Below are 20,407 nucleotides of genomic sequence, written 5' to 3'. Positions count from 1 at the left end.
AAGATTGGTAGTAAGAATTAGCAGAATTGTCAGTAGATTTCACTTATACAGTTTATAAGGTCCAAACAAATAACACAAAATATATATAAACGAACACACAATATCACTTGATATATAAATAAAAATAATATTTAAATCACCTACTAATTTTCTATTTTCGTAATAAAACGACAGTCAACAATTGCTAAGCAACACACGCAATAGGTGTCACACCGCATTTAAATTTTGGAACCAACCAAAAAGTATTAACAGCTTGGGTACCTCTGTCCCATTCGTGTTTCAACCGTGAAGCAGTTATGTTTGCATGGCTGTGTTTCAGTTTGAAGGGTGGGATATGGCGTGAATTTACTGGGTACACAGGATTAACAGGACTCAGTCTTTATGAATGGCAACGCATGGGGGGGGGGGGGGGGTATCATGAGCGAAACAATATACTCTGTTATGTCCATGGTACTGCTCATGTCTATAGGCGACGGTTATCACTTTCCATCAGTTGGATCGTCAACTTGTTTGCCATTCTAAGTTTTATAAAAAAAAAACCATAATTAAAAATTATATAACCAATGAAAAGAGAGCGCATTTTATACAAGTAACATAAACCGACTCGGTCAACAATATTTAAGCAATAGCTATACAAAAAAATCCTTCTTTTTCATCCACCCTGATGTTCAAAATGGAAACGAATAGGGTTATAATTATACTATAGTTTGATAGTAGAAACACGAATCATGTGTACATTTTTTTAGCAAAAATAAAACAGATGATTCTATATATGAAGACTGGTAGAAATAAAACAGGTACTAAACCTCTGTATATATCAAGTATATATAATATACTCTGTACATTAAACTTTTAGCTAAGAACAAGTAATTAAATAGAAGGAACGATAAAATAGAAACTGTAAATCATATAGTTAACTCCTTTTTTTTTGCAAATATAATTAGTAAAAAGAGGACGAAAGATACATCATCAGTTACTATTTTACTCAATTTATAGCAGGCTAGTGTATATAAATTGTTTGACATATAATTGCTTAAAACTGGTGACTGCTACTACCAATTATAAATATTAATAACACTCCCTCCTACTTATGTAACGTTATTGTTGTGTGTAATGAAACGTGAATGAGTAAAAGTAATAGATATATATCTCTCTCTCGCCCCTCTTTTCGCAAGCGCCAGTCATGCCGGACGCGTCTCTGTAAGTCTTAATAAAATACATTCATTATAAATATACTCCTGTTGTTTTTACTTCAATAACCTGCTCCCAACATCAGTGATTGTCTAAAAATGGGAACTAGACTTCTATTTAAAAGTCTTTATGTAAATGTTTAATTTTAAGCATAGATTAATACAACATAGACTAAGGAACTGTAGGAACAAAAATAAATTTTAATTGTCAATGTCAATTCGTATTTGTCATATTTGCATCTTACCGCTATTTCAGGTATTTTGTACATAAAATATATCTGTTTTGTCTTATTGTATTAAACATATTAAGATGGCAGATTCTACAGTTACTGATGTTAGTAAAATGAAGGTAGTAGAATTGCGTAAAGAATTAAAATCACGAGGACTGTCTCACGTGGGTGATAAAGCTGAATTAGTGGCACGGCTTCAAGCTGCAATGTCTCAAGATGACATCAATTTGGATTGGGAGGATTTGGACTCAGACGGAGTTCTCGAAGACGAGGATGATAAAAATCAGACTGATATACTCGACGAGCCTGTTGTTGAAAATGCTTCTAGTGAGGAACTAGTTTTGGCAGAGCAACCACCACCGCCGGAAGTTGTCAGCGAATCAAAGCCACCGCAAAAATCACTTAAAAGGAAAATAGCAATATCAGAAGTCGATAAAAAGAAACCAGAGACCAAATCTGTAGAAAATAAAGATAGTGCAAAAAAAAATAGTTTTGAATAGAGCATCTTCTGTAACTGTATCAACAAAACCTGCAGAAGAAAAAGTACAAGAAAAACATGAGAAGATAATATCTTCAGAAAGTAATAAAATAAAAATAACTGCAGATTTAGATCCCAAGACTAGATTGGAAATGAGAGCTAAAGATTTGGACTTCCTATCCAAATGACTGAAGCAGAGAGGAAGGAAGCTAGAAAACAGAGATTCAGCCAAAACACAACTCCAAATCCTGATAAAGAGACTTATACAGGCTCCTTGAATGAGAATCTTTTAAAACTTAAAAAGAGAGCTGAGAGATTTGGGCAGAATGTGTCTAAAATTATGACAGATATTGAAAACAAGGAGAAACTTGAGAAACGCAAAGAAAAATTTGGAACTGTCAAATAAAAATTTATAATAATACAATTTAAATTTTAGATTTTGTATATAACATGTAATTCCAATCAGAAGGCTTGTGTGCACTTTAATATTTCAGATCTAAGTTATCTTAATTTTATATTATAAAAATATTTAGTTAAGAAATAAATGTGTAATAAAAGGTGGTATTATTTTATTATAATCCATATTCATTAGAAATAATTTTATTCTTCCTATGAAATATTTATTATTAACAATATTAAATCTATTTTACAATAAAAATATACAAATCTGGACTATATATATATATATATATATACACAGTTTACATTTTTAGTATTAATTATATCTCCCTAGTCTGTTTCAATAGAACTAATCAAAGCAAACCATATTTTATTGAAGTTATAACAAACTAAATGAAATTAGTAACAAATCATTTGGCTATCAACAAACAGTCTTACATAGTTGTTTATATTTTCATTACGTTACATTATATTGCATATTGATGGTTAATAGCTGATATGCTGATGAACTAGAAATAATTCTGGATATTTTTTTCAATCAAGATTTTTTATAAAACTGGGAGTGGTAAACAAGCCGATAGACTATATGATGGAATAGTGACTTATGAAATATTTAAACTAATTTACACATTGAAGAAAGGTAGCTCCATAAAATCATCTAGACAAATTTCAGTTGTTGCTGCTATCGACACAGTTTCATTGTCCTTACGAGAATCTTGTGGTATATGTATAACATATTCCATATAAGGTTCCTTATATATTTTTGCCCACCGTACTGCTGTATCTTTACACAGAGCTTTCCTAAATGCCATACTGTGCATGTGTTTTGATTTCTCATACTTGATTCTAGTAAATCCAATACAGGACAATGTATACCTCCAACATTTCATAATTTTATAGTTTGCTCCAACATGCTTTGAATCTGGTGTGTTTATTATTAACAGACCACCAGGTTTTAATAGCTTGTAAGCATTCTCACAGGCTTTGATCCTTAGTTTAGAACTAGGGATATACTCTAAAAGGAAACAAAATGTAACTACCTCAAAATAATCTTCTTTTAATTGTTTCACTTTATTATTGTTAATAGAAACGGTATTACCAATAGAAACATGTAAAAAGTCACATTGTTGTACAGAATCATTTGCAGGATATAAATCAATAGCTAACACATCAAAGAAATCATATATTTTGAAAGGATTATAACAACTTCCCACATCAATAAGTTTCATAGGGTATGTAAAGGATTCTTCCATATTAAACGGGATATTTAGTTTTTCTGCAATTTCATGTTCTTTATGTCTGTATTTCATAAATGATTTACTGATAAAGTAATCAAAACATACATCTGCTGACCATGTAATGCGAGACGTAGCATCGGTTAATGCACTGTTAGAACTTGCTTGCCAGTGAATAGTTGCTAATTTTTCCATGTAGTGTGCATAAGTTTTAAGTATGTCTTGATTCTTGCAGTGTTCTAACCAGGCTTTTTCTGCACCTATTTTTGCAGAGGATTTTCTAAGCGATAAGTGAACATTTTTCAAAAATTCAGCAATTTCTTTATGTTCTTCACTAGCCATGATGCATTCGCAATTTCATATGCATCGAAATATGAAGAGGTTATTTTATATGCAATATAAATAACTGAAAAACGTAATAAGTATAAAAAATTTAAAAGTAATGTAAATAGCAGTGGAGTCGATTCTGAGATACTGTTTCTCTAAACCTATTTCTAAAATTAAAACTTCAATTTGATATTACAGTGAAATTTTTATTCTAAGGACCAATATTAATTATTCTAATTTCTATTAAATTTAAGTCAAAATTATTATAAATGTAGTTTATTATAAAACAGTAATTATGCAAAATTATCAAATTCAAATATTAGATTAAGAGATAAGTTTTGAGAAACGACTTCCGAATTGGTCCCTTGTAGTGATGGGATTCGAGTTGCTTTTCGCTCGAGTGACTCGAGTAGGTTTTATATTACTTGCATTCGAATTAAATTTTTGACAGCTCGAGTTTCGAGTGACTCGTACCCTTCGAGTGGTGGAGTCTATTTATACTATGAGTGAGAAATTAAAATTGTGATAAGTTTACCCGCTGTAGCAGGAAACTTTTAAAAGAGAAAATTCTTTCTGATGCTTATCATGCCGCACGCACTGTAATTGTAGATATTCTACATTTAGTTGAATATACGGCTGCTACAACAGATTTATGGACTTCTGACAGTAATAAAGCATACCTATCAATTACAATACATTTCATTTATAATTCAAAACTTTTTTCGTAAACTATTACTAGTATAAAAGTTCATAAAATAATATAAATACTTATTATTATTATTATTTAAATATATATTGTATTTAACATCTCCCTTTTTATGGGGGTAAATGTTCAACCATGCGGGCCTTAGCCAAGCAATGGTTGACTTTAAATTATATATGAGGATGATGACAATGATGAGGAAAGAAATTTTCTGACTATGCGGCAGGTATTGAGGATGACCGCTTTCTGTAGCAAATCTATTGTATAGGTAGGAATTTGTAACATATCTAAATGCTTGTGAAGATTTTTGGGTACGATTCCTGTAGACGATAGTACTATGGGTATTATGTGGATGGTGTGCGCTTTCCATTGCTTCTTTATCTCTATTGCTAAGTCTGTATATTTTGATAGTTTTTCATTAATAGTGCTTTGTATATTGTGTGTATTCGGAATAGCTATGTCAACTATGTATACTACATTATTGTCTTTATCATGTATAGTTATATCGGGTCTATTGAAATGAATGGTTTTATCGGTAATGATGGTTCTATCCCAGTATAGTTTACAGTGTGCATTCTCAAGTACGTTGGTTGGGTTGTATTTATAATATGGAACTTTATTTTCTATGAATTTATATTTATGTGCTATATATTGATGTATAATTGAAGCGACTTGATCGTGACGATGTTTGTAATCTGTTTGTACTAGTGTCTTGCAAGCACCTGTAATATGTTGGATAGTTTCGGAAGCACTATTACAGTGTCGACATGAGTCACTAGGCAAATTGCGGTCCTTTATTATGTGTTTTGTATAGTTTCTGGTAGCTATTGTCTGGTCTTGTATTGCTACCATAAATGCTTCTGTCTCTGGGAAGAGTTCGCCGCGTTTCAGCCATTTGTTCGATGCATTCTTATCGACATATTGTTGGCAAAGGTCCGCTCTGTGTCTTCCGTGAAGAGACTTTTTGCTCCAGGTTTCTATTTTTTGTTGTTTAGTCGTTATTTGTTCATTATATTGGGCACTGTTGTCATGTAAATTAAGAGGTGTAAATCGTTTGTCTATTTTTATTGCATGTGCATATAGTGATGATTGTTCAGATTTATTATGAAAATATTTTCTTAGTGACTGTATCTGCTTATTATGAAGATTTTGGATATCAATGAGGCCTCTTCCACCTTCTTGGCGCGGTAATATAAGTCTTTGTGTACATGATTTCGGGTGATGTTTTCTATTTTGTGTCATGTGTGTATTTATGATACGTTGTAATTTTTTTAAATCTGTTTGGGACCATTTAATTATTCCAAATGAATACGTGAGAACGGAGATAACATATGTATTAATTGCTTTAACTGTATTTCGTGAATTCAAATGAGATTTCAGTATTCGGTTTAATCTATACTTTAGTTTTTTTGTTAAAGTATCTTTGATTTCTTTTTGTCGTATTTGTTTAAACTGTAGTATGCCTAAGTATTTGTATGGATTGTGTTCATCTAAAGATTCGATATGATTTCCATCTTCAAGAGAATATGTATTTTGTTCTACAGTTCCTTTATTTATTGAATGAATTTTGCATTTATCTATTCCAAATTGCATATGTATGTCCTGAGAAAATTTCTGGATAATATCTGCTAACGTGAATAATTCTGTTTTAGCGGATCCATAAAGTTTTATATCATCTATGTAGAGCAAGTGAGATAATGTTATATGAGTCGTAAGATGAAATCCTTGATTTGTACTATTTAAGAGTTCAGATAGTGGATTCAGGGCTATACAGAACCACAAAGGACTCAGAGCGTCTCCTTGAAATATACCCCTTTGAATATGAATCGATTCAGTAGCTAATGTGGAATTAGGTTGATTAATTTTAAGCGTTGTTTGCCAGTTTTGCATGATTGATTTCAAAAAGTTTACTATTGTTGGGTTAATATTGTAATGTTCTAGAATTTGGATAAGCCAGCTATGTGGGACCGAGTCAAAAGCCTTTCGGTAATCGATATACATCGTGTGTATATTTTTCTTTTTTTTAATGGCTTCTTTCATTACTATTGCGTCTACTGTTAATTGCTCTTTGCAACCTTGGCTTTTCTTTCTACACCCTTTTTGTTCTTCTGCTAATATTTTATTGTTTATCAGATAGCTATATATAGTTTCACTTAGGCATGCTGTTAATATTTTATAAAATGTTTGGAGGCAGGTTATAGGCCGGTATTTAGCTGGATTTTTGGTGTCAGTATCTTTAGGAATCATATAAGTTACTCCTTGTGTTAGGTAAGTAGGCATTGAAATTGGTGATAGAATGAATTGGTTAATGTGATTGTATATTAGGGGGTGAGTGCTAGTAAATTTTTTGTACCAGAAGTTATGGATGTTGTCTGTGCCTGGTGACTTCCAATTATGGGTTCGATTAATAACACGTGTAAATATTTCAGGAGTTATACAATTGAATGGCATTTCTGAAGTAGTTTTCTTTAAATTTTGAATCCATTGAGCATCGAGGTTGTGCTTGATAGGGTTTTGCCATATGTTTGACCAATATGCGTGTAGTTCTTGTGGATCAGGCATGTCATTAACTGGTAAATTTTGTGGTTCCATGTTTCTATAAAATATTCTCTCATTGTTTGTAAATTGATTGTTTTGTGTTTTTCGCATTGTGCATGCCAAATATCTCTTCAGCCTATTAGCAGTTGCACTAAGCTTTTGTTTTAACGTATCAAGAAATTGTTCCGGAGTGCTATTCCTGTTTTCATGTTGTGAGTGTATAACATGTCTTGTTTCAATATCCTTTACTGATTTTATTATGTGAGGACTATGATTACCATTGATGAATTGTGTTAGTCTTCCAATGTCACCTCTTAATTTTTCTATTTTCTGTTCGATCCTTCTTTGCCACCGTGGTTTCTCTTGCGTTTTTCTTTTGTATGTTCCTTCCATATATATTTTACAACCATTACAAGTTGCTGTTGTGAATGCTGCACAGTATATTATTGTCTGCAATGTGATGAAATCTTGATCTGCTGTTAAATGTTCGGGTATTACGTTTTTATTAATGTAATCTATAATTAAAGCTACCTTCCTTGACGATCTTTGTTTCGGTATATATGGTCTTCCAGTTGGGTTCGATTCTTTGAATATCTCAAGTGCCTTCTTAAATTCGTGTTGAATCCTTTCTTCATCAATATGATTTTTTAATTCTGTGCTATCATTCCTTGAACGTGTCCCTATATTCTCTCGTTGTGATGAATTGTGTTGTATTTGTGAAATTCCTTCTTGTGTAAAAGTTTCAAATGAGGCCTCAGTTAGTGTGTCAGGTGGTTGTATATATTGATCATGATTGAGCGTATGAGTGTGAGACTCTGCGTAAGATGTATTCAGGGTTTGAGTATTATGATTGTTTATCAGATTTATCGGATTATGTGTATGTAATTGTGATATATGTAAACCGAGTCCGCCTAATCGCACTGACATATTATCATTAATTATAGGTGTTGAAGTGTTCTGTTTTTGTATCAATACATCTTTTTGTATTTGTTGTAGCCTATTTTCACAAATAAATTTATTTTTTACTATTGCTCTTCTTTGATCTGCTATGCGTTGCTCAGATACATGGGATAGACTGGGGTAGCAACTAATAAATTTTTTGTATAGTTTCTGCCTGTATGCTGTCATATTTGTTTCGCCATCTGTTATATCATAATAACACTGCATTAATGTCTCATTGATTTCTTGTGTCCATTTCATTCTACTTCCAGGGTTACTATTTGATGTTTGTGTATGATTGTTTGTATGAGGATTTAATTCAAGATGAGCTATTACTTCCGATCTAATTACTGCTAGTTGATTTGATGCAATTAACTTGTTTCTAACTATTGCTCTAATTTGGTCTCCTAATCTTTGCTGTGAAACATTCATTTCTGGAAATTGCCGAGTAAATTCTTGATGTAATGGTTTTAAATATGATTTCATGTTGTTTTCGTTGTGTGTAATGATGAGATACGTGCGCCATATAAATTCGTTCATTTCCTTTGACCATTTTTTCCTTGCACGATTTAAGCTAGCAGTGGGCACAGGATCAGTGGCTTCTGCCTCCTGCACAACATCTGCCAGTGATGATGATGACGATGATAAATTTGATGTGTTTTGAAATGAAAGAGTTGATGGAGATGATTGAAATAAACTGCTATTAGATGATGATGGCGACATATTAGATGAGTTAGTATGATTGTGATTGTCGGCTGTAGTATCTTCGAGTTCATTCCCGGCGGGGGCCCGCCTGCTCAGCTCCCCGCCACCGGTGGTCCGTATCCTGCCACACCCAGCACCGGCTCCAGGTGCGCCCCGACGAACTCCGGGAAGCGGCCGCAAATTATATTTTCCATTCGACATTTTTATAAGGTTATGGTTTTGGGACCGTTAGTTCGGAAGGTTTTACTCAGATGTTGATGAGCTTTGTAATGCGTACTCCCAATAGGGGTGAGTCTGGATGTTATGACTAGGGTTGGTATCCTTTCCTTAAGCCCCCCCACCACGTCAAGGTGGCCCCCTGGGGGGGTTATTATTATTATTATATTTATTATTATTAATTATAATACTTACTTTTCAAGAGCTGTTAGCAGTTTACGCAGACTCTGCCCCTGATAAAACCATGGTTTATAAGTGGTATGGTCTTTTCAAACAAGGAAGAGAGTCTATTGAAGATAGTCCCCCCTCCGGACGGCCAATTGACGCCAATACACCGGAAATCGTCGCAAAAGTAGAAAAACTTGTATTAGGAGATACCCGGCTGAAGGAGAAGCAGCTTACAGCACTAGTTGGAGTATCCGAAACAAGTATTTTAAATATTATACATCATCATCTTGGCATGACCAAGGTCAGTGCAAGATGGGTTCCAAGAATGCTCACGCCACTTCAAAAGTTTTTTTTTTGAAGCCAGTGCTATTTTTTGCAGCTCTGTGAAGAGAGTAGGGAAGAAGTTATGGCCCGGATTGTTATTGGAGATGAAACCTGGGTTCACCACTATGAACCCAAGTCGAAGCAAGAGTCGATGCATTGGCATAAAAAAGGCACAACTCCTTTGAAGAAGTGTCCTAATCGGCTGGAAAGATCATGGCGAATATCTTTTGGGATACAGAAGGTATGCCTATAACGAGACAGTACTACGCTACTTTACTGGATCGATTGAAAAAAAGAAAAGAAAAGCTGTCAAAAGGTGTGCTCTTTTTGCACGACAACGCTCCCGTCCACACGTGCCATGTTGCGACGCCTGCTATCCACCGATGCGGGTGTGAAAATTCCAGATTGGCTCACAGTGACTATTATTTATTCCCAAAAATGAAAAAGGAGCTGCCTGGAAAAAATTTTGGCGACGATGAAGAAGTCTAGTCTGCAATTTTGGCCTGTTTTGACAGCAAAGATAAACTTTTTTTTTTTTGATGATTCGAAAAATGTATTAAGAGAGAATATATTAAAAAGAAAAAAAAAAGGTTCATATTTAATTTCAACCTCCTTCCCCATCATTCCGCGAACTTTATGACTTCCTCTCGTATTTCAATCTTTGTTAAAACATATTTTAAAAATTGTAGTATGAAAATGCAAAATTTTTAAGTTAAAACTTTGTAAAAGTGTGTTTTTGTTATCTTTACGGAGGGCTATTAAAATACTTTCTTATTATTCCTGATTCATTCTGTTCATATTTATTATTGTAAATAGTTTATGTTATGAATGTGCACGGTTCATGGCGTGCTGTTATGCATTATTTAGTAGAAAATAATTTAGGTGATGTGTCGTCTAATGTGACGTAAATAGAAAGGCACTCGGTTACTCCGAACATTTATAAAGTAAATTAAAGTACGTATTTTAATTTACTTTATAAAAAAATATTTAAAATTGGGCATTAAATACCTATATTCGAATAAATGTAAAGTAAACTAAAAGTTTGCGATTTGGTCAAACCAATTTACAGTTAAGTAAGTTGGTTTGAACTGTTAATAAACAAACAATTTCAAAAATAAAAGGATGCTCACTGGTCCGCGTGACGATCTAGCGTTGGCCCACGAAAGACAAGCTTCTATTCAGCATTATTTAATACAGTTAAGTGTTTGTTTGGCCAATGGTAAATTTTTAGTTTCAATTTCACATTTATTAAAATATATAAACTATGATGTGTCTTTTATCTAAGAAATACTGTATAAAATAAAAAAAAGTAGCTTATAAACGGGATATATAGAATTCATTGGATGAATAGAAACGGTTTCGGTATACTGGTTAGTTCATTATAATTATTTTGTTCAATGGTTTCGGAAAAGATTTTCTATATGGAATTAATAGATATTGATAACAAAAAAATAATAATAACAAAAGTCTAATTTATTTTAAAGACAAATATAAGTTTAAGTATTTAAACAAAAAATACTTGAAACTTGTTTTTTTTAATGAATTAAATTTTAATAAAATATTGACCAGTTCAATATATTTTTTTAATTGATTAAACGAAGTGAACAGAAACATATTGTGACTTCGTTTTAATTTTTTTCAGACGAATCTGCCTGAACAGTAACATTTAATAATTCTACGGTACGTAAATGCGGTGTCATAATCTTTAATATTTGGGTATTTATTATCAAATAAATAGTGCAGTTTTTTTAATCTTTTAAAATCTGTAGTCTGGAAGTGACTAGAAACAAGAGATAGGTCAATAGAAAAATTACCGGGATTGTCACTTTTATAAAGTAAATTTAAGTATGTGAGTAATTTTAGTTAATAATATTGGTCATTAAACATATAAGCAAGCTTGGTGTCTTTTTATTGAAGAAACAGTATATAATATAAAAGTAGCTAAAATAAAAGTTATACACAAAATAATTTTCACACTTGTTTAATAACATAATAATAACATAATATAGTAACATTTTATGAAGTTGAGAAAAGCAGTTTTGATAACTCTATATGACAAAATAATTTCACTTCGTAAGCACTTTTAATCACTTCTTTGGCGTTTCTATTCACCCTTTGACATTTCTATTGGCCCCTTTTTCGTTCTACGACCCTTTTCGATTCAAATTACCCATTTTTTTACAAATATACGGTACCGATTATAATTTACTTAATTTAAACAATATTTACAATCTACACTTTATATACTCACGACTACTAACATGTTATTCACATGATTCAAAATGTTTTTTTTTTTTTATACTATTTAGAATGGAAAACAAGCTGACGACCCACTTGATGGAAATTGATAACCGTCGCCTATAGACATGAGCAGTACCATGGATATAACAGAGTATACTGTTTCGCCCATGATATTCCCCATGCGTTGCCATTCCTGAGGACTCAGGTGTTATTCCTCTGTACCCTGTAAATTATATTATAATTATATAATGTTTTCAAAATACGTTATGAAATATACATTTAAATGTTTGTTTTTTAGTTGATGCTGTCTTTAAAGATATAAATTTTTATTAAAATAATTTCTAATTAGGTATAAGTTTATTTTTGTATTTCCTTTTTTTACGTTTATAATTGTTTATGTTTTAGTTGTAATTGTTATTGATATGCGCCAAATAAATAGTTTTCCTTTTTTCAAAATATCATTTGTACCATGTAGGAAATAGTATACTAAGAAAATCCTTTTTTCTTTTTTGAAAAATTTTCTACACTTTTTTCAATATACCTCGTGAGTTCTATTGTTGTTTAGATAACTACTCTTAACCGGCGAGCTTGTACGAGTAGATTGATAAATGTGAAGGAAACGACATGTATATTTGACTCCATAGAAAGAGAACGAAAAGATAATATCGTTAATCTATGTGTGTATCTGATCATTTAGTATTTCATAATTTCTGTCTATCCCAGTGGGAGACAGGTGTGACGTACATATACGTAGGATTTACTATGATTATCTTTAGTGTTGCCCAAAAGTGTGTATAAATCTGCATCTAATTATCCTTCTAATTATTAATGTGATTTTTTTTAAAGATGTTTGTGTTTGACTCTCACACATTTAATCAGCTGAAGAGATTTTAATGAAATTTGGTATATGGGTAGATTATATCTTAATTCGTGGAATATATTACATATTGATTTACGTGAATAAAGCCATAAAAAACAGTAATTGAATAAGTTCTTTGGACATGTTTTTTTAATACAACATCATTTTGATAAATCATTAAGAGTCAATGTTAGACCCATTATAATCATGTCCAATTAATAACATATACAAACTCTAGATCCTAGAAAAATAAAATCAAGGATTATTGTAGATATACCAAGCCTATTTTGCAGTTAGTTTTATTGTTACAAATTTATAAGGAATTAATAATTAAATTAGTACTAGTACATTTGTTAAAATAAAATACAAACTATATAATATTATAGAATTTAATTACGGTACATACAAACATTTTGTAATGTTGGAGTATAATAATCAAACTAATAAGCACTTTTGAGTAGCTAGTGAAAATTTTGTGGTTAAGTAGCATTTTACTTGTCCATATTATAAGAATAGTAAAAGAGAGGAGTCTTGATGCTTTATTTACAGTCTAATGAGCACACCTATATTACCATTAGATAACTTCATGATAATAAGTAAACTAATACTGCTTTTGTGCTTTATTATGAATGTTGAAATGTTAAGAATTGAAAGCTACAGTCGATATAAAAACATTGGGTTTTCTTAAATTAACTCCTCTCACTTTTTGAAAGTATTAATTGAAATTATACTAAATTGCTTATTCGATGATAATTTTTTTTTTTTTTTTTTGTGAATAAATTGACAGAAACATTCCATAACTATTATTTACTACAATAAAGGAAATCACACTGATATTTCGAAAGCCAACAAAACAAACATAAGCATTCACTAATAAGTGTTAGTGAAAAACAACGAGGAAATGTCCAGTTAATTTTTACGCGGTCACCAGTCAGACCGATGACGGCTGCGGCGCGTCTGCGTCTCCATATGTACACCGGATAATCACTAACAACATCGACGGCCACAATCCTTACCCCTCAAAGTGCAATTACGGCCGGATTCCCCGGAACTGGAATCGCGGCTTCCTCGGATAAATAATATTACATAAACTACCGTAATATCTAACGAGTAAACATAAATAGTTTCATCTACCGACGTCTATACACGACGGAGCGGGCTCGCTCGGTCACTGGAGATTGTCACGCGGCGGGTGCGGGGGGCGCGCGCTCCTACCTGCCCTCGGGCAGCTGCCGCGCCGCCGCGTGCGCGCGCGCCGCCGCCTCCTGCGCACCACGGCCACCGTTACAACTTTACATTCGTCAAACGTCTTATGTAACCATAGTCATTACAACTAACTGCTTCGTGTACAAACCTTGGTGCGAGGCTGCGGCTTGGCGCGCGGCACGGAAGCGGGCGCGGCGGGCGCGGCGGGGGGCGCGGGGGTGTTGGGTGTCGCGGGGGTGGCGGCGGGCGGCGCGGGCGCGGGCGCGGGCGGCGCGGCGCGGGGCGCGGGCGGCGGCTGCGCGGGCGGCGGCCGGCCCAGCGACGCCAGCATGAGCCCGCGCAGGAGCGCCGCGCGCGACTCTGCTTCCGCGCTGGCGCTGCCGTTTGTTACTCCTATGAACAATACATGTGTATACGTATATTTACATGTTTATACTTTAATACAATGATAAAAAAAATAATCAATCATCATCTCCATTTTAAGCGTGATCAGATCAGATTGGATAATATTTTCTTCCGAGTACTATAGCGTTTTATATTATCACCAGCGAGACAAGTACTTCATTTACTGCATTTGACTTATAGCAAGGCCACAGATGTCACAAAAAATTGCTGACAATGAAATCATGTCGCTATCACATTATGCATTATTTGTACTATAGTTATTCAGTTTTGTTACTTTAATAAGATCATAGATAAAAAACTGACTTGACTGCAATCTGTACACACCCTGAAATCCAGCAGCGGGCAGGAACGGCAGCAGGAACTGCGTGTCAGCGGCGTCGGCTTGCGGCGGCGACTGGTGCGCGGCGGGCTGCGGCTGCGGCGCGGGCGCGGGCGCGGAGGAGCCGCCGCCCGGCGCGCCGCCGCCGCCCGCGCCCGCCGCGCCGCTCGACGCCGCCGCCGCCGCGCGCCTGGGTAGTCGCTCCAGTTGCTGTCGGGCCGCCTGCACGGCCACACGAAAGGGATTGTAGATAACAAATATAGTATAACATGTTCATGTGGTGACAGACTGACAAGATGTTTATTTTGTTCTAAATTTACGTTATTATATTTTTCCTTTCACAATCTATATAGTTCAAAATCTAGGGTCAGTAATGATGACATTGAAGGAACTAGTGCCTTTGTTTATGGTTTATAAGGGATGAGACTTAACACGATCGTTTATGTAAAATAAGCTAATAATTTTAATTTTACCTATACCTTTTCTGTCAGGTCGACCTCTGTGCGATCCTCATTAGAAACCATTGCATTGAATTTGTTACAATGTGAGCCATGATACTAACCTGACTTAGTCTTTGCCTATCACTGATTTCCTAAACTGTCAGTGTAAATTAATAGCACCAACAGAATTGCAAAAGTCTGTACTTGGATATTATTATTTGTTATTACTGTGAATGTGAATGTGAAAAAGACTCTTATTTTCCGCGCTTAGCCTCTCATTTGGGCCGTTGTGCGTATGAATCGTGGCTAGTACAGCCAACCTAGCTCCGCCCAGAAGCGCAGAAGCTTCCTGGGTTCTTCACAGGCTTCACAGAGCGACCTCACCGTTCTGAGGATTTCTAAACGTTGATTGGCCACAGCCTCACATCCCAGGATTACGTGAGCAGCCGTTTCTTCGGCGTCGAAACAGCCTCGACATAGAGGGCTGTCTGTGGCTCCTATTGTATTTGTTATTACTATGCTTGTTGAATTATATTCAAAGTGTTCATAAGTTTGCATTATTTTTATTATTTTTTACTTGAATTGCCACTTATGGAAACAATAAAAAAAATTGTTATGCGAAAAAGTTAGTACGAGTGAGACATTTAATGTGGGAAGAACATAGGAGTCCATTGTCTATGAGAAAATATCCCTTAGTTTTAAGGTATTGATATAGACAGAGGATTTTTTTTTCCATATTTATATGATGTTGATTGCCATTAAGAGAAACATTTACAACGATTTTACTAAATGAGGTGTTGTTATCTTGCAAAAGTTCATAATACTGTTTTTTTTTTTATTAGAATTATTTTGTTTAATTCCATATGTGAGTGCCTGTCAACACATGAAAACTGACTATAGAAGTTCCACAACCTTTCATATTAGCCATTTTGTTCATGCCCGTTTTGCAACACATGTTTCACATGTAAACAAGGCATTTTCAGGCAAATTATTAGATAGCTGCTTGGAGTCTAGTGGCAACTGTTAAACACAGTTTGAGCGCTGAGATTGGTGCAGATTGATGGCTAATATGGATTGATAATAGAACTTCTGGTAGTAATAGTCGTGGTCAATCTTCGAGTGTTGGCAGTCACACACATACTAAAGATAGCAGAGTTGAATAAAAAATTTGTGTATTACCATTTAAAATGTTCGTTTATGAAAAATTATAGATAATTGCGATGTTGCCATTCTTCGCATTAATGCTCTTAGTGTGGTGTACATACGGTGGCCTGTTGTCGTTCGAGCTGGAGCTGTATCTGCAGTTGCTGCAGCTGGCTGGGCGTGCCGGGCTGGCCGGGCCCGCGCCGCACGCCCGACAGCTGCGACAACAGCTCAGCGATCGGGTCCACCACCGCATCGCGCGACGACGGCGACAGCGACGATATCCCGCCCGACGTACTGTCGATAAGCGATCGAAACAATCTGTTACCAAATGGTATGTCTGTATCGACCGCGTGTTAGCGTTCCGAGTTAGTTTACATCTCGACTAAGTTAGTACATAGACTTGGGGTGCAACGGTGTATGTAAACAGTGGAACAGTCTAGAATTAATAAGCGCCCATTATTTTAGAAGTATTTAATGTTAAATAACTCAAAAGTAGTGAAAATATTACAAATTAAAGTGTTTTGAAGACATCTGTCAGTTAGTTCGTTTTTCATAAAGTCAAAAATAATATTGTATTAGTAACCTGCTCAATATTAGTTTTTATTAACCTATATTATTATACATATATCGTTGTGAATATTGTATATCTATCTATCTATATTATCATTAATATATTGATTCAAAAAAAAAAATTCAAGAAACTTGGTACAAAATAATGGTGGTATCTAAAAAGGTGTACAAAGGAACAGCTACCAAGGCTGTTTGGGATGCTGCAGATGTTATATATCAAATGCTTTAGTGATATGCCCAATACCTTACAAATAAACTTCAGATATGGTACATTAAAAATGTTTTACAGTGTTTCTGGTATATAAGAAAGCCATTGTAATATCAGATATAAAATAACTTCAGTCCTTGGGAACGTCATGTATAAGTATCATAGAACAAGAATAATTTTTAAATAGTTTCGAATAGTCATTTTTTTAAGATTATGCTTCCCAATCGGAATACAATTTCAGCTAAGAAATTATAAATTCGTGTCAATATAGACTACTAGCTAACTAACCTGAATTCTAAAGTGCTAAAGTTGGCGTAAATAACACAAATTATGTGTAGTTTATTGTAGTTGTAGTAGCAGTATGAGCCACTATAAATCCTTAATTATTATAAAGATAATCCTTAATGTACATAATATAATGTTACGTTATATAAATTTACTTAAAGAGTTGGTGCTATGAACGTAATTGAATTTGTTGTTATATGAAGTGGGGTTTATTACCTGAAGTGCATATTGGTACGGCGAGCGCGACTGACTCCGCGACCTGAGTGCGGCATACGACGCACACCGCCATGTCGGATGCCACTTGGCTCGTCGTGTATAGTAGTTAAGGAGATTTCAGATATAACACACAGGATATGATTTATAATTTTTTTTTTATTGTATTATATAAAAATTTTTTTTATACAACTTGGAATAGCAAACAAGACATGAGCAGTACCATGGACATAACAGAGTATACTGTTTCACCCATGATACCCCCATGCGTTGCCATTCCTGAGGACTCAGGTGTTATTCCTCTGTACCCCGTAAATTCAATGCCATATCCCACCCTTCAAACTGAAACACAGCTATGCAAACACAACTGCTTCACAGTAGAAACACGAATGGGACAGAGGTACCCAAACAAACAACTTTTGTACAAAATCTCCCTCTGTTAAAGGTAAATAAGCATTACATTATTTAACATAGGATGTGTAAAATAATGTAATAATTATTGTATATCATATTTTTCAGTAAAAAACTACATACATATATACTGGATAGGAATATATAGGATTTACATTCGCCAAGCAATACATTATTTAACAAATTTTTATATAGACCATCATAAAATAGTCATACTACAGACTGTTATTTAAAAGGATATCAGAAAAGAGATGAGATCTCTGGGACCAGTTCGGTGCTCGAGAGTGAGATGTCCAGCGAAATCATCAGTTACAAAATTTGGTTCCCCACCAGGCATTGATGCGCAAACAGGACAGACAACCTGTAAGCAATATTAATTCAGTACTTTTATGGCATTATAATTATATTATTCCATACACTTTTTGTTACAACTATGAAAGAAAACATATCACAAGTGTAAATATTTAATTTAAAATTAGTTCAGTTCTCCTAAATTAATGTTTATCAAAAAAAAATTAAAATTTATTACTTTATGCTATTAGATAATAACAATAATATAGCCCATGTTTTTTCATTGATCAATCCTATTTCTTACCTTGTTGCTTTATAACAGACCAGCCAAATATAAATTTTGATAACTCTAAATTAAAAAGTATCCATTTAACAATTTTTTCTCACTACTTTACATCTTGAGGATGTAATTATTCTATAAATTCTTTCTGATATTTCCACAACCATCTCAATTTTACTTTTAAGGGGATTTTGATGAATGCTGACAAGTCAGTTAATTATTTCATTATCACTTTTTAATAATAAAATACAGATTGTGGGATTGTAGATTACAGGTGTCTAGTAAACTCACTGCTAGTGTGGTGTCAGCATGCTCTGCAGTGACATGTTCCATAAGGGCTGTGTCTGTGAATCCCATTCGGTTACAATATGGGCAAGTATATGCTTGTGGTTGCTCAAGGGCCAGGGCTTCCCCACCATAGTACAAATCTGTAAATATCAATCAACCAATCAAAATCATTTTATTTATGTAGGGTTCTTAGACCTATCATAAAGGGCATACAGACTCTTATGATATGTCTAGTATAAATTGTTTTTAACAATCAACAGAGACAAGATTGTTAGATTGTGAATATATATTCATATCCCAGGTGCAGTCTAATTAAAATTTTATTGATTAGCCCCAATATTGTCTCACACAATAAAACTCAGATATACATAATAATATATATGTTTTATTATTCATCAACATAATCATTTCAGCCATTATCCATATACTGCTGGACATAAGCCTCTGCCATTTTATTATTATAAAAGTAATTTTATATTTTTGTGAAATATATAGGTAAAATGTTTACGTCAGAACTAAAGTAGGAAACAAATTGCTTTGTTCTATAATTGTTTCTGTAAAAGTGAAAAAATACTATGGAAAAGTTACGTTGTACTGGGTTTAAATATTAGATAACATTAAAAACTATATTTAAATATGAATTCAGCATCTATAGTTTCAAGTAGCCATATCTATATATATATATATATATATATATGCTAAACATTAAGACACTAGTTAAATTTTACTAATGAAAACCTACAATAATCAATCAATTAAAAAAGGTTTCTTACCAAAGTCACTTCTGGAAAGAATACACTGCATAGGATGTTCTGTTGTATGTTGATTGGTAGTGGCACCAGATTCATAGCATGCAGCGCACAAGTCGTAGTCGATGCATATTAAACATTTGTATCGTCGTCCCCTAAAGTTGTTTTTCAAACAAGAATCACAGCTGACTCCTAGAAAGATGTCAATACAAAATACAATAACAATTCTTTATTATAAGCAATTCATAACGGCGATTGAATTAAGAAATTTAATTTTTTGCGCATGATAGATTTAAAACGATTACATCTGATGATTATTTTCACGTTTTCATATGAAATATATGATGACAAAAGCATCGAACAAATTTTGATTATCATTACCCACCGTCATGGCGATTCATTTTCGCCAGAAAATACCGTCGAAACAAATACTTATTGGCACTAGTATTACTGCTACTTTATGAGGTATTTTATATAACTAAACTAAAATAAGTAGTTCAACATATAATACACTAAAATATAAGATTTTAACAAAAATTTCCAAGCAAACCTAACCCAACCAGGCCATAATGACGTCACATAAATGTAGTAAGTGTTGTTATATAAAAAAATTTGATTCAGTATGCACTGTGTCATGTACTTATGATCTAGTAGATGGTCACAGCTAAAAATTATCATAACTTGTCAAAATACGTATCTTGTAATTAGTTAGGTATAGAATACCAAAAAATATAGTCTCTGTCTTATAAATAGTAATAGGTTTATTTATTTATTATATTATTATAATTTAACCGTATACCGAGTTTCTGCTAGCAGTAATAGTGTTGGGGGAGAAGGGATTGTCAATAATGGGAATTAGTAGCCCCACTGCTAGCAATGTACCTTGTCAAGTTGACCTCCTTGTGGTTCCCCTTAGAAACCATTATGATTGATTTATTATTAGATTCGTCACGGTGAGCTAACTAAGCTGCTTCATCTTCACCTATAATCTCTCATTGGTGCCCCGCCATTGTATACCGATACTATTATCATCTATTAAAAAAT

The 20,407-nt window shown here is 33.9% G+C and overlaps 3 protein-coding genes and 1 pseudogene across 5 annotated transcripts; 2 read left to right on the top strand and 2 right to left on the bottom strand.

Annotated features, from left to right (window-relative positions):
* Window positions 1-1,177: 1,177 nt before the first annotated feature.
* Window positions 1,178-2,456, top strand: LOC128201359 (SAP domain-containing ribonucleoprotein-like; annotated as a pseudogene).
* On the bottom strand, window positions 2,453-4,129 carry LOC113520408 (S-adenosylmethionine sensor upstream of mTORC1). Its single transcript, XM_026905735.3, has one exon. The coding sequence runs from the start codon at window positions 3,872-3,874 to the stop codon at window positions 2,921-2,923; it is 954 nt and encodes a 317-aa protein (XP_026761536.2). The 5' UTR covers window positions 3,875-4,129; the 3' UTR covers window positions 2,453-2,920.
* A 2,580-nt stretch (window positions 4,130-6,709) lies between these two features.
* On the top strand, window positions 6,710-10,085 carry LOC113520255 (protein GVQW3-like). 2 transcript variants are annotated; one of them, XM_052898105.1, is made up of 3 exons: window positions 6,710-6,830; window positions 9,164-9,429; window positions 9,508-10,085. In XM_052898105.1, the coding sequence occupies exons 2-3, from the start codon at window positions 9,205-9,207 to the stop codon at window positions 9,703-9,705; spliced, it is 423 nt and encodes a 140-aa protein (XP_052754065.1). In that variant the 5' UTR covers window positions 6,710-6,830; window positions 9,164-9,204; the 3' UTR covers window positions 9,706-10,085. The 2 variants fall into 2 exon arrangements, with proteins under 2 accessions (XP_052754065.1, XP_052754066.1); XM_052898106.1 differs by lacking the exon at window positions 6,710-6,830 and adding an exon at window positions 8,947-9,056.
* Window positions 10,086-12,925: 2,840 nt separating this feature from the next.
* Window positions 12,926-19,974, bottom strand: LOC113520254 (E3 ubiquitin-protein ligase KCMF1). 2 transcript variants are annotated; one of them, XM_026905528.3, is made up of 9 exons: window positions 19,749-19,974; window positions 19,388-19,555; window positions 18,618-18,754; window positions 17,997-18,116; window positions 17,348-17,442; window positions 16,188-16,386; window positions 14,488-14,704; window positions 13,907-14,151; window positions 12,926-13,817 (listed from the first exon to the last, which is right to left on the bottom strand). In XM_026905528.3, the coding sequence occupies exons 1-9, from the start codon at window positions 19,762-19,764 to the stop codon at window positions 13,764-13,766; spliced, it is 1,251 nt and encodes a 416-aa protein (XP_026761329.2). In that variant the 5' UTR covers window positions 19,765-19,974; the 3' UTR covers window positions 12,926-13,763. The 2 variants fall into 2 exon arrangements, with proteins under 2 accessions (XP_026761329.2, XP_031770527.2); XM_031914667.2 differs by having other exon boundaries at window positions 16,188-16,362; window positions 19,749-19,973.
* Between the last annotated feature and the right edge of the window lie 433 nt (window positions 19,975-20,407).

This window comes from Galleria mellonella, unplaced genomic scaffold (assembly GCF_026898425.1).
Source record: "Galleria mellonella isolate WM207_F2 unplaced genomic scaffold, CSIRO_AGI_GalMel_v1 utg40, whole genome shotgun sequence".
In the NCBI taxonomy this organism is placed as follows: Eukaryota; Metazoa; Arthropoda; class Insecta; order Lepidoptera; family Pyralidae; genus Galleria; species Galleria mellonella.
This window is presented reverse-complemented; position numbering and strand designations above follow the sequence as displayed.

Bases quoted from the DNA above. Each gene is read 5' to 3' on its own strand.
- LOC113520254 (XM_026905528.3), bottom strand. The intron at 18,755-19,387 runs GTAAGAAACCTT...TGATATTTACAG, and splicing joins TCTTTCCAGAAGTGACTTTG to ATTTGTACTATGGTGGGGAA. The intron at 13,818-13,906 runs GTTTGTACACGA...CGTGGTGCGCAG, and splicing joins AGCCGCAGCCTCGCACCAAG to GAGGCGGCGGCGCGCGCGCA.
- LOC113520408 (XM_026905735.3), bottom strand. From the start codon at position 3,874: ATGGCTAGTGAAGAACATAAAGAAATTGCTGAATTTTTGAAAAATGTT.
- LOC113520255 (XM_052898105.1), top strand. From the start codon at position 9,205: ATGGTTTATAAGTGGTATGGTCTTTTCAAACAAGGAAGAGAGTCTATT. The intron at 9,430-9,507 runs GTCAGTGCAAGA...TATTTTTTGCAG, and splicing joins ATCATCTTGGCATGACCAAG to CTCTGTGAAGAGAGTAGGGA.